We start from the raw sequence: 14,774 nt of genomic DNA on the forward strand, positions 1-14,774 counted from the left end.
TTGTTTTGTTGTCTGTCTCCCCCTTCTAGACTGTGAGCCCGCTGTTGGGTAGGGACCGTCTCTATATGTTGCCAACTTGTACTTCCCAAGCGCTTAGTTCAGTGCTCTGCATACAGTAAGCGCTCAATAAATATGATTGAATGAACGAATGAAAGATCTGACTTTTGGCAATCTTCTCCCTTTTGAACCAGATGGTGGAGGTGAAGTAAAGGTAGGAAGGAGGAATGAGAAATTCATTTTTTTTTCCTCCAAAAAGCTGGTGTGAAGAGAAGGAAGGAGGAGGAAAAGAGAGAGGGAGAGGAAAAGAGAGGATAAGGCAGGAGAGATAAATGGAGAAAAAGGGAGGAGGAACAGAGGGAGGAAGGGGCAAAGAAAGGGGATTGAAGGAAGAAGAATGTCATCAAGACCAGGAAATGGATGTCTGAATTTTGGTGACGGAAAAGAGAAGAAAGACATGAGGCAGGGAGAGACGTAACAGACCTCTTTTTCTGTCTTAAGTTACACCAGATATCCATGTCTGAGCTTATAAACTAGTGTATAACTTTTACAGGTAAACCTAGATGTGTATCAAATGCCCTTGCAAATGATTTCTTTTGCCATACATTTTTCTGGAAAAAAGACTCTACTATTATTTTTCAAATATATGACTGGGGTTGGTGGGCATAGAAAAATTGACATCCATTTTTTTTGTGTATATTTGTTACTGAAATACAGAAAGCACAGCAAAATACAAACACTAGCAACATTTACCTCTATGTTATATTCTTCCCCGTCAGTGTTGATTCTTACTGTAAAGTCACCATCACCTATATGTGCCAGAACCCTGGAATCATGCTCACCTTCGAAATTGAAGACAAAAACAAAATTAAATATAAATAATGAACTATCTTATAGAAAAGACCCAGGTATTATTTTATGTCTAACAGAAGTTTATTTTTCTACCATAACAGTTTGCAAGTTCTAGATCTTCTGAGCTGGGGAGTGATAGAAATGACACCTCGGCCTTAATACGTTTCTCATCTGTATCAGCCTCCTTGCTGAACTCCCTGCCTCCTGTCTCTCCCCACTCTAGTCCATACTTCACTCTGCTGCCCAGATGATTTTTCTACAAAAACGTTCAGGCCACGCTTCTCCACTCCTCAAGAACCTCCAGTGGTTGCCCAATCACCTTCGCAACAAACAAAAACTCCCCACCACTGGCTTTAAAGTACTCAATAACCTTGCTCCCTCCTACCTCTCCTCAATTCCCTCCTACTACAATCCAGCCCACACACTTCGCTCCTCTAATGCTAACCTTCTCATTGTACCTCGATCGTATCTATCTCGCCACAGACCTCTCACCCACCTCCTGTGTCATCCTGTGTCTGCAACACCTTCCCTCCTCAAACCCTATAGACAATTGCTCTCTCCCCCCTTCAGAGCCTTACTGGAGCCTTCCATAAGCCCTCCTTTCCTCATCTCCCTCTCCCTTGTGCATCACCCTGACTTGCTCCCTTCATTCCTCCCCACTCCCAGCTCAACAGCACTTTTGTACATTTCTATAATTTATTCAAATTAATGTCTGTGCCCCTCCCCCCCCCAGATTGAAAGCTCATTGTGGGTGGAGAATGTGTCTGTTTATTGTTGTATTACACTCTGCAAACAGTAAGCACTCAATAAATTTGGTTGTGAATGAATGAATCAAAAGCTACAGGTGGCCCATGGCTCCTCAGCAAGCTCTACAGTAGATTAGAGTGATTTCTGAATTGGTGGGGGGAGAATAACGGAGGGTAATACATGAAGTGGGAGGGGAAGACGGGGCCTGCCCAGAGCACCTGCAGCACTGAATCAGTATTACACTGAGACCATTATTATAGATTAAACATCAATGAAAGTACTTTGCATTGTGACCCCTTGTTTGTAGATCATCATCATCATCATCAATCGTATTTATTGAGCGCTTACTATGTGCAGAGCACTGTACTAAGTGCTTGGGAAGTACAAATTGGCAACATACAGAGACAGTCCCAAGAGATGCCTGTAACCCAAATATAATCTGTTATCCTTTTTGAAAAGAAATTCATTTTACATAGGACTTTTCATAAAGGGTATTATGGATAGGCAAGTAATCCCTAAGGTTCAGTTAAAAAGCTGCCAATCTAGTATCTCTCTAAGATGCCACATCTACAGAAAACGTAGAAGCAGCACGACAGAGTGGATAGAGCACGGGCCTGGGAACCAGAAGTCCATGGGTTCTAATTCCGGCTCCGCCATTCGTCTGCTGTGGGACCTTGGACAAGTCCCTTCACTTCTCTGTGCCTCAGTTACCTCATTTGTAAAACGGTGACTGAGACTGTGAGTCCCACGTGGGACAGGGACTGTGTCCAACCCAATTTGCTTTTATCCACCCCAGCACTTAGTACAGTGCCTGGCACACAGTAAGCGCTTAAACACCACAATCACTATCAAAAAATATTACTTTCCTCAAATGAAGTGAAGAAATTTCTATAAAACACACCCATAAAGTAGCAAAGTGAATGAACTGAAAAACCCAAATTCAGTTCTCTAAAGCCCTCGGGCGGACTTACTCCATACTAACCAACTACGTGTCCAGTGAAGAAGTCTTGTCTTTTTACAGGATATTCGGTCTCCTTTTCTCCATCCACTACCAACACTTTGAAATTTTGTGAAAAACGTTCAGCATTTGATGTTAGGTATAATTTAAAGTGCCTGAAAAAGAGTTTTGGATAAGAAGCCAACATTAAGACATGAGCAGAAGACTTTCCTCTCCTTTACCCATGGCAAGTCCCAGAGCAGGCCCCCTTTCAGAATGGAGCAACACACCAGAGAACAGGCAGCAGGCCATGCACACCCAGGCCTATGACTGACTGCACACTTACGCCACTTCTCCCAGCATTAAATTTGCTTGATTGGAAAGGAACAGGAAGCCTTATTTTAGTTTCCCAACTTTAACGGGAAAGTTGTACTTAGGACTTTCTACCCCCTCACCTCACTGCCTCCCGTCTCTGAATGTGCTCCTGCTCACCCACTGCTGCTGCAGAGTTAATCCCTACAGGCTCCCAAGGAGAGGGAGAGGGAAGAAGGGAGGGGGTGGGTACGCTGTGGCTGCAGACTGCACAAAGCTCGGACAGCTGGGGATAGAAACTGGCAAGAAAGCTGCCGCAGTAGACTAGATGAGAAGCAGCATGGCCTAGTGGAAACAGCCCAGGCCTAGGATTCAAAAGACATGCACTCTAATCCTGGCTCTGCCACTTGTCTGCTGAGTGACCTTAAACAAGTCACTTAACTTCTCTGTCTCAGTTACCTCACCTGTAAAATGGGGCTTAAGACTGTGAGCCCTATGTGGGACAGAGACTATGTCCAATCCAATTATCTTATATCTACCCCAGCGCTTAGTACAGTGCCTGGCATAGTAAGCACTGTTAAAAAAAAAAAGATGGGATATTCGCTTATTAAAGAAATATTTCTGATACACTTACAATTCTCACTTCCATTACTCATTTATGAACCAGATGAAAACACCATTATGGATCTCTGGTGGATTGTACAATACCCATGCTTAAAAATTAACTTTATCATTGCTGGTTTTGCTACCAATTGTATTTATTGAGCACTTACTATGTACAGAGCACTGTACTAATGCTTGGGAGAGTACAATACAACATAATTAGCAGACACATTCCCTATCCATAACAAGCTTACAGTTTGGGGTAGGCAGGGGGGGGGACAAACACATATAACGCAAAGACACTATTTACTGTCTTGGATTTAATCAGCTTTTTACCTATGCAAGGCTGAAAAACTCAGGAGTCTTTCTCTATGTGACTGTGTCTGTAGATCCCTTTTTCTTAATGAGTGCTGCTGGATGTTTGATAGAGAAAGGATATCATAGTCTGAGAGCATGAAATCAAGGTTATCTAAAAAAAAGAAATGGAAACAAGTTAATAATTTCAAATGCACTGAGAATTTAAAATCATCAAACAATGGTATTGAGAAGAAAGCACTCTACTAGGAACTTGGAAGACTACAACAGAGTTGGTACACACATTCCCTCTCCACAAGGGGCTGACAGTCTAGATGGGGAGAGAGACATTAAAATTAATTACGGATAGGTATACAAGTGCCATAGAGCTGAGGACGAGAGGAATGTCAAGTGCTTAAAGGGCACAGATTCAAGTGCATAGACAACACAGAAGGGAGAATGACTAGGAGAAATGGGGGCCTAGTTTGGGAAGGCTTCTTGGAGGGATGTGCTTTTAGTACGGCTTTGAAAGTGGGCAAATTGATTGCTGGTTGGATATGAAAGGGGAGGGAGTTCCAGGCCAGAGGGAAGACTTGGGCAAGGGGTAGGTGGCAAGATCGAGGTACAGTGAGAAGGCTAGCGTTAGAGTGAAGCTTGTGGGCCGGGTTGTAGGAAATCAGCTAGGTAAGGTAGGAGGAGGAGAGCTGATTTGCTATGCAGAGGTTGCAAACTTTTCTTTAAAAATGAACTGCAGTGATTTCAGAAGGTTCTACATTAAAGAAAACAATGTGTGGTAAGAAAAACTATTTCAGGCATTTTTTGTGGCCAATGTTTATACTTGTCATCTGGCAGTGACTATTTTAAAAAAAATTTTCCTGATGAACTCTAGGGATGCATTAGATTTTCCTTTCCCAACACTTAGACACAACCTATCTGAATTCATTTAAACTCAGTCATGAACTCTGAAAAGAGTTATTCAACTTAACCTTCCACACAAATACTTTGGGTCTCAAGCCACCATAAACAAACTTTAAGGTACACTCGGCCACGTCTAATCATTCAGGAAGGCTTCTCCCCACTTTTCCCACCTTGCCACTAGTCGCTAGTGCAAATATAAGATAATCAGATCAGACGGAGTCCCTTTCCCACATGGTGTTCACTCAGAAGGTGAGGGAGTGGGAAGCGGTCTTATTAACCCCATTGTATAAACAAGAACACTGAGACCCTGAAAGGTTATACATGACATGACTCGTCCATGGTCATATAGCAGGCCAGTGGCAGAGCTGGGACTAGACTCTGGGTCTTCTGACTCCCAGCCTCAAGTGCTCTGCACACAGTAAGTGTGCAATAAATACGACTGAATGAATGAATGTTCTTTCAATCAATCAATCAATCGTATTTATTGAGCGCTTACTGTGTGCAGAGCACTGTACTAAGCGCTTGGGAAGTACAAGTTGGCAACATATAGAGACAGTCCCTACCCAACAGTGGGCTCACAGTCTAAAAGAATGTCTTGCCACTAAGACATGCCACAAAGCTCTTTTCTGTCTCTTGTTATTTTATAGTTGATCATCTTTAAATTGTAAACAACTTGAAGACAAGAATAACAGAGACATTTGTTGAGCACTTACTGTGTGTCAAGTACTGTACTGAGTGCTTAGGACAGTACAATACCTTGCATCCATCTTGTATCCACCCCAGCGCTTAGAACAGTGCCTAGCACATAGTAAGGGCTTAACAAATGCCATCATTATTATTACAATACAGAAGAGTTCAAAGCCATATTCATTCAATCGTATTTACTGAGCTCTTACTGTGTGCAGAGCACTGTACTAAGCGCTTGAAAAGTACAATTCAGCAACAGAGACAATCCCTGCCCAAAAATGGACTCACAGTCTAGAAGTGGGGGACGGACATCAAAACAAGTAAACAGGCATCAATAGCATCAATATAAATAGATAGAATTATAGATATATACACATCATGAAGAAAATAAATAGAATAATAAATATGTGCACATATACACAAGGGCTGTGGGGCGGGGATGGGGCGTAGATCAGAGGGAGCGAGTTGGGGCAATGGGGAGGGGAGAAGGAGCAGAAGAAAAGGGGGGCTTAGTCTGGGAAGGCCTCCTGGAGGAGGTGAGCTTTCAGTAGGGGGAAGTGTGCTAGTTTGGCAGATTTGAGGAGAGAGGGCATTCCAGGCCTGAGGTAGGACATATTCCCTGCTCACAAGGCACTTACACCCACCACCTCATTCTCGGTCTTTGGATGGCCTTCAAAGTGATAGCATTTGCAATTCTATATTAAACAATGGGTTCATTTTAAGCTGTTTACCCATCTCTCCATTCCCTCAATTGAACCCGCTAGCTCACTTCCACCTAATACCAGGTGAAATCACTGAAAACATTATAGTAAAATTAAACCCCATTACATGATGGCAACTGTTCAAAACTACACCACTAACCACAGACCTCTCAACTAACCGCTTAATAAAGGACTTGTAAATATAATACGCACTGATACAACAACTTTCTGAACCTATTTGTTATTCATTCTCACATTCTTCTAACTTTTGTATATTCACCAGGATGTATGGGAGATTATAAACGTGAGGACACAGTAATTGCTCAGTACTTATTCTGGCAGTCCTTAAATTGCCTACCACAGTGCACTGTGATGTTGAAGATGAATTCACAGAGTGCTATTTTCAAAACTAGTTGTGCAAAATCTACAGGGGCTTAAGTGAGAAATTTTAGAATAATCTCATTTTTACAAATTATTTAGATCATTTAGCACAGGCAGTTTTAACTTTCTTTAAAGAAGATGCATATGAAGTAACTCTACATTACAGCATTTCACAAGATTTGCACTGCTTAATTTTGTTAGTTTACCTTAGTCTCCAGAGTGTAAACCTTGCCGTGGGCAGGGAACTTGTCTACCAATTCTGTTGCATTTTACTCTCCCAAGAGCTTAGTACAGTGCTCTGCACAGTAAACATTCGATAAATACCACTGATTGATAAAAGGCTGATCAGGGTATATGGACGGTAGATTTTCATTTTGACTTGTTTTTTTCCCCAGAGCCCCGAAAAGCAGCTAATGGCTCTTCAGTTTCCATCCCCAGGAAAATCTCCCCAATAACCTGCCTGAGGTACTTAAACCAAGCAATATGTGGCCCCCAACACCCACAACAGACTGAACTACAAACATTTTTCTGATAAATTATCACAAATATCCGTGATACCAAGCATGTAAGAAAGGCCAAAATTAGGCAGTTTCTAATGCTATTCTGGATTTAATTTAAATAACCTTTGAGTCAGGTTAATCTCACTACTCTAAGCCAAATATCCAAATATAAGCATAAGAATGGAAATTTCAAAGTAAAAACTTCAGAGACCAATATCTAGTCTTTCATTACAGAAGGGCTTTCTTTTTACCCACTACAGCCTCATTACTAAAAGTACAACATAAGGAAGAGTTTTGATATCACAAAGGGAGATGAATACGCCCTGGTGGCTCTGTCAACAAAAGATCATATGACCAAGTTATGACTCATAAAATTTCCTAAATTATGTAACAAGCTACAACTCAAATGATTAACCTTTGGGGCTTTTTTCCAATTAAGTTTTTTATTTTTATTGTCTCGTCCTCAGAAAAATGTCGCTTCCATTACCTGAAAGATAATCAATATTCACTACTGTTTCCATGTTAAGTCCAAAACATACACAGCTATACACAGGACCATCATTAATGGTCCTTATGGTATGACTGAGCTTCTCTCTACGGACAGTATATGGCCCCGAATACTATTAACTTAGAACTTTTGAAAAACAAAGATGATTTCAGCCGTATCGCAGTAAAGAAGGGTAACCTGAAGGAGGAAGACCACTTCAATATTCTTTTTACCACACCTTCAAATGTCAAAGGTGAAGTTGAATAAGTACTTTCCAAGCGCTTAGTACAGCGCTCTGCACACAGTAAGCACTCAATAAATACAACTGAATGAATGAACGAATCACAGGAAACTTACCAACTATTGAGAAATCTACCAGAGGAAGCTACGAAAAATAGCAAAGCACCACGACCGATGGCATAGCCGCTTAAGTAGAAAAACATGGAAAGGCTACACTGCTGAAGAAGCTACACGAGGTTTCCCTTAATATAAGGGGTCCTAAGGAAAGGAGATAGAATTTCAGAGATACCAAAAGCACAAGAAGTCCAAGAAGAGTGGAAAGACCAGATTGCCTTCAGCTACTAGCAAGAACCTAACTGTGCTCCTCTGGGTCATTCAATCAATCAATCAATCAACTGTATTTATTGAGCGCTTACTGTGTGCAGAGCACTGTACTAAGCGCTTGGGAGGTACAAATTGGCATCACATAGAGACAGTCCCTACCCAACAGTGGGCTCACAGTCTAAAAATCATCAAGCATTTATTGAATGCTTATTGTGTGCGGAGAAATGAACTAAGCTCTTGGGAGAAAACACGATTCAGTTGGTAGAAAGTCACCTAGGAGTTGTGATACGCTCCTCTCTACAAGTTCACACAAAAAATCATGCAGATGATTTTGAATAAATAATAATAATAATGGCATTATTAACTACTTTGCAGTATTACCCTACCTTGTGAACTGACAGTGAGCTCCAAAAAATCCAAGGTAATTTTATCACCCTACCCCCAGGAAAAACTCACACATGACCAAAATTCTTTAAAGGCAATACACAACAGAATGTAAACTCGTTGTGGGCAGGGACTATGTCCACCAACTCTGTTATATTACTCTACTGCACTCTCCCAAGTGTTTACTATAGTGCTCTGCATACTCCAGGTGCTCAAAAAATACGACTACCATCACAGAATTTGGTTATCTAAGCAGCACACTGTCTGTCCCACAGTACAATGACATGAAAAAGAAGCAAAATTTCCAAGTCTAGAAGACCAGTATATCCTTTAGGTGACCATCAAGTGGAATGGAGCAGCAATATGGCATCACATTAAGAAGGAACACGGCCTAGTGGAGTCGGCCTGGGAGTCGGAAGGACCCGGGTTCTAATCCTGACCCCACCACCCGTAAGCTGTGTGACCTCCCACAAGTTACTTCTGTGTGCCTCAATTACCTCATCTGTAAAATGGAGATTCAAGTTGTGAGCCCCATGCGGGACATGGACTACATCCTACCTGATTAGCTTGTATTCATTCAATCGTATTTATTGAGTGCTTACTGTGTGCAGAGCACCGTACTAAGCACTTGGGAAGTACAAGTTGGCAACATACAGAGACGGTCCCTACCCAACAGCGGGCTCATAGTCTAGAAGGGACTGAGGTAGAAGGGTATCTACCTCAGCGTTCAGTACAGTGCCTGGGACATAGTAAGCACTTAACATACTTTTAAAAAAAACCAACACAAAACATGACAGCACCATAATGAAGGTTTATGAAGCTGAGATGCTAAAAGGCTGCAATAATAATAATAATAATGACGGCATTTGTAAAGCGCTTACTATGTGCAAAGCACTGTTCGAAGCGCTGGGGAGGATACAAGGTGATCAGGTTGTCCCACGTGGGGCTCACAGTCTTCATCTCCATTTTACAGATGAGGTAACAGGCACAGAGAAGTTAAGTAACCTGCTCAAAGTCACCCAGCTGACAATTGGCAGAGCTGGGATTTGAACCCATGACCTCTGACTCCCAAGCCTGTGTTCTTTGCCCTGAGCCACGCTGTAAGACCTGCACCCACAACTAATGGCATATCAGGCTCCCTGGACAGTTCACAAAATCACTTATGGACCATACTATTCAACAAGTCATAAGCACACAGTAAAAGCAAGATGATCCATTCAGTCAACCTAATTTTGCTGGATTTAACAGGTGAGCAGTGTGCCTAGTAGAAAGAGCACAGGACCAGGACCCAGGAGTTCTACATTCTAGTCCCAACTCTGCTCTCTCCTGCTTTGTGACCTTGGACAGTTCACAACTTCTCTGTGCCTCGGTTTCTTCATTTGTAAAATGGAGATTACATACCTCCTCCCTGCCCCCAAGACTGTGAGGCCCATGTTGGTCAGGGACTGTGTCCAACCTAACCATCCTGTATCTACCCTGTACTCTGAATGGTGCTTGGCACATAGTAAGTGTTTAACAAACATCACAATCATTATTATTATTACTACTTAAGCTTCCTGTCATCTGAACAAGTTGTTTGTACCTGCTGCCTTCACTTCCTCTCCTCCAATTCTCTCCTTGACCCTCTCCGTGATAACTGCCCTAAGGTCGCTGGCGACCTCCATCTTGCCAGATCCCACAGCCGCTAATCCTAATCTACTGACCTCAGCTACCTTCAACCCTAGGGATCCCCTGCCCTGCCCCTTTTGGAAACATTATCTAATTTTGGCTTCACCGACACTATCCTCTACTGGTTCTCCTTTCTCTCTGACTGCTCCTCCTCTGCCTCCCACCCTCTAACTTTGGAGGGCAGGGGCCCCTCAATCAAACAATCGTAGCTGAGTACAGAGCACTGTACTATGCATCTGGGAGAGAACACTACAACAGAGTCGGTACACACGTTCCCTGCCAACAAGCACCTTACAGTCTAGAGGACCGTACGGCTCCGACTGTAAGCCCACGAGGCTCAGTTCTAGGTCCCCTTCTATTCTCCATCTACACCCACTCCCTAGAACTCATTTGTTCCTACAGCTTCAGCGACCAGCTCGACACAGATGATTCCCAAATCTCCCTCCCCAGCCCTGACCTCTCTCCTCCTCTGCAGTCTTGCATTTCCCCCTGCCTTCAGAACATCTCTATATGGATGGCCTGCCGGCACCTCAAACTTAACATGTCCAAAACACAACTCCTCATCTCCCCACTCAAACCCTGTTTCCCCTGCCTTCCCATCACTGTAGACAACACCACGGCCATCCCTGTCTCCCAAGCCCGCAAAAGAGGTGTTAACTTTGGCTCATCTCTCTCACTCAACCCTCACACCTGATCTCACCAAATCTCTTTGGCCGTACCTCAGAACATCACTAAAAATCTGTCAGAGGTCATGGGTTCAAATCCCGGCTCCGCCAACTGTCAGCTGGCAAGTCACTTCACTTCTCTGTGCCTCAGTTCCCTCATCTGTAAAATGGGGATTAAAACTGTGAGCCCCCTGGGGGACAACCTGATCACCTAGTCACCTCCCCAGCGCTTAGAACAATGCTTTGCACATAGTAAGCACTTAATAAATAAGCACTCCCCCTCGTCCCCCTCTCCATCCCATCTTACCTCCTTCCCTTCCCCACAGCACCTGTACATATGTATATATGTTTGTACATATTTATTACTCTATTTATTTATTTATTTCATTTGTACATATCTATTCTACTTATTTTATTTTGTTAGTATTCTTGGTTTTGTTCTGTCTCCCCCTTTTAGACTGTGAGCCCACTGTTGGGTAGGGACTGTCTCTATATGTTGCCAATTTGTACTTCCCAAGCGCTTAGTACAGTGCTCTGCACATAGTAAGTGCTCAATAAATACGATTGATATTGATGATGATGATGAATAAATGCCATCATTATTATTATTATCCCAACTGCTACTATGCTGATCCAAGCACTTATTTCCCACTTGGCCTACATTCATTCAATCGTATTTATTGAGCGCTTACTGGGTGCACAGCACTGTACATCATCATCGAAGTAATAATAATGGTACTTGTTAAGCATTCACTACTTGCCAAGCACTGTTCTAAGCACTGGGGTAGATATAAGTTAATCAGGCTGGACACGGTCCCTTTCCCACCTGGAGCTCACACTCTTAATTCCCATTTTACAGATGAGGTAACAGGCTCAGAGAAGTTAACTGACTTGCTCTGAGGCAGGGAGAACAGGTATGAAATCCCCATTTTAAAGATGAGGAAACTAGGGCACAATGATATAAAAGTGATTTATCAAAGTCACACGGCAGGCACGTGGCAGAGCTGGGATTAGAACACAGGACCTTCTGAGTCCCAGGTCCATGCTCTGTCCACTAAGCCACACTACATCAGTCTCCTCTCTGACCTTTCTGTGCACCCTCTTTCTCCCCTCTCCAATCCTTACTTCGCTCCGTTGCCCGGATCATTTTTCTGAACAAAATGTTCAATCCATATCTATATTTAGAACCACATCTACCCTTCACTTACACCTCATGTTGGGACAGACGGGTGGGCCCGGGGTTACATCCCACCCCGCTACTCTTCAGTGCTCACCCTTAGACACTGCGAGGGCAGTACTTCCTCTACGGTTTGCACTCCTTCCCTCATCCTTGAGAGAATAATAAAAGCCTTCTCCAAATCCCACTTCATTCACACAACCCTCAAAAATCCAACTCTAACAGACTTCCCCCATGGGCCACCATCAAGAAAAATAAGGACTGAGGTAAACAGGAAATAAAAAGGAAGACCCTATGTTGTCATATTGACTCTTTAAAAGCGACCCAAATTTACAGGTGTTGTGTTCGTTTGTATGCTTTGTCCAGTTCTTGACTCACAGAGAAGTAATAAGCACACCGTGGGCAGTCAATACTAAAGTGTCACCATCTCCCACTGAACATTCTCCAGCCCTCTTCCCTCCTTTCTTTTCACACTCTCAAATCCCATATTCTCCGTAAAGCCTCATCAGATAGGCTTATCCTGGGCCCAGTCCCACCTCTGCGGGTCCGACCGTCGAACTGCGACCCAACCCACTGTTGGGTAGGGACTGTCTCTATATGTTGCCGACTTGTACTTCCCAAGCGCTTAGTACAGTGCTCTACACACAGTAAGCGCTCAATAAATACGATTGATTGATTGATTGATTGATGGTGGGCAGCGGAATACGTGGGGGGGAGGGGGAAGGCTCCTAGGGGAAGAGTGAGGTTATAACCCACATAACCGTCGCTTGCCGCTGTTGTACTGCCACCCTCCATAAGCACTCCCGTGCACATCTGAGAGAGTTCATTACGGAAGGAGGACCTCACTGGCAAATCCCCCTTTCTCTTTTTCCTCCTGCCTGCAATGTGTTAGGGGAGCTGTCTCCCCATCTAGATCGGAAGCAGAATGGCTCAGTGGAAAAGAACATGGGCTTTGGAGTCAGAGGTCATGGGTTCAAATCCCTGTTCTTCCAATTGTCAGCTGTGTGACTTCGGACAAGTCACTTCACTTCTCTGGGCCCCAGTTCCCTCTGCTGTAAAATGGGGATTAAGACTGTGAGCCCCCAGTGGGACAACCTGATCACCTTGTAACCTCCCCAGCGCTTAGAACAGTGCTTTGCACATAGTAAGCGCTTAATAAATGCCATTGCTATCGGATGATCCTTCTTGCACGCGCTTACTACACCACCCGGAAGTCAGTAGGCGTTCACTGCCTACCTACCCCAGGCAGGGAGGCAGGGAGGGAGGCAGGCAGCAGGTCCTCCCTCAGCACAATGCGGGCCTTCATCACGTCTACAGCAAGGAGAAAGTTTCGAGCAAGCGCTCCAAGTCCCTGTAGACTGAACGCTCCTTTAGGGGCGGGATACGCGTCTACCAACTCGGCTGTATCGTACTCTCGCAGGCGCGGGGCGCAGCGGTCTGCCCACCGTAAGCGCTCAATAAATAGGCGCGATGGAGGGAGTCCCGTAAGCTCCCCGGTGCGCGGACCTCCCTCCCTCCCTCCCTCCCTGCCCTCCGGCCCGGAGCCCCTGAGCGTGTGAGGCGGGCTTGATGATGATGGCATTTATTAAGCGCTTACTATGCGCAAAGCACTGTTCTAAGCGCTGGGGAGATTACAAGGTGATCGGGTTGTCCCACGGGGGAGCTCCCAGTCTTGATCCCCATTTTACAGATGAGGTAACTGAGGCCCAGAGAAGTGAAGTGACTTCATCATCATCATCATCCGTATTTATTGAGCGCTTACTATGTGCAGAGCACTGTACTAAGCGCTTGGGAAGTACAAATTGGCAACATATAGAGACAGTCCTTACCCAACAGTGGGCTCACAGTCTAAAAGGGGGAGACAGAGAACAAAACCAAACATACTAACAAAATAAAATAAAAAGAATAGATACGTACAAGTAAAATAAATAGAGTAATAAATATGTACAAACATATATACATATATACAGGTGCTGTGGGGAAGGGAAGGAGGTAAGATGAGGTGGATGGACAGGGGGACGGGGGGAGAGGAAGGAAGGGGCTCAGTCTGGGAAGGCCTCCTGGAGGAGGTGAGCTCTCAGCAGGGCCTTGAAGGGAGGAAGAGAGCTAGCTTGACTTGCCCAAAGTCCCACAGCGGACAATTGGCGGAGGCGGGATTCGAACCCACGACCTCTGACCCCAAAGCCCGGGCTCTTTCCGCCGAGCCACGCTGCTTGTCACGCCGCTTGGCCTCACCGTGATGGCGGCGGGGGCTGTCCGGGGGCTGCCGGCCCAGCACCTGCGGCACCGAGCAGGCGGCGGCGACGACGAGGAGGTGGAGGAAGACGGGGAGGAGGAGGCGGCGGGTCACGGCCCGGGTTGGGCCGACGGTTTGGGCCCCGCTCGGGCAGGCCCGGCCCCGCATGGTGCGCCGGCTGCCCTCGGCTCGGGGCTCCCCGGGGCCCGTGGGGCGGGCGGAGGAAGGTGGAGGCGGCCGGTGGACACGGCCGAGGAGCCGAGCAGGGCCTCGGCCCGACGGACGCCAGAGTCCCAACCTCCCGGAAGGGAGGGACGGTCGCGCGGCAGGCCGGGAACCCGCAGCCCCCGCCCCCGCCCCCGCGAGCTGAAACCGCCACGACGGAGACGAGGAGGACGAAGCTGACGGCGCTGCAGCCGCCATCTTAGGACGTGCCCGCCGCCCCCCTTCACCCGGGCACCCCAGCCTAGCCCCGGGCCTAGCCCCGTTAGCCCGGCTAGGGGAGCGGCGTGGCTCCGTGGAAAGAGGCCGGGCTTTGGGGTCAGAGGTCACGGGCTCAAATCCCCACTCCACCAGTTGTCAGCTGGGGGACTTTGGGCAACTCACTTCTCTGGGCCTCAGTTACCTCATTAAGGGGATGAAGACTGTGAGCCCCACCTGGGAC

At 45.5% G+C, this 14,774-nt stretch overlaps 1 protein-coding gene across 1 annotated transcript in view; it reads right to left on the bottom strand.

Moving 5' to 3' along the window:
• The window catches only part of ADAM17 (ADAM metallopeptidase domain 17), a 58,225-nt gene extending 43,925 nt beyond the window's left edge, over positions 1-14,300 (bottom strand). The window contains exons 1-4 of the mRNA XM_038772118.1: positions 14,110-14,300; positions 3,785-3,917; positions 2,579-2,709; positions 751-839 (exon numbers count right to left, since the gene is read on the bottom strand). Of these exons, the coding sequence (XP_038628046.1) occupies positions 751-839; positions 2,579-2,709; positions 3,785-3,917; positions 14,110-14,278 (522 nt within the window). The 5' untranslated portion in view covers positions 14,279-14,300. The remainder of the gene's footprint in view (positions 1-750; positions 840-2,578; positions 2,710-3,784; positions 3,918-14,109) is intronic.
• Positions 14,301-14,774: the final 474 nt, after the last annotated feature.

Source organism: Tachyglossus aculeatus, chromosome X1 (genome assembly GCF_015852505.1).
Source record: "Tachyglossus aculeatus isolate mTacAcu1 chromosome X1, mTacAcu1.pri, whole genome shotgun sequence".
NCBI lineage: Eukaryota > Metazoa > Chordata > Mammalia > Monotremata > Tachyglossidae > Tachyglossus > Tachyglossus aculeatus.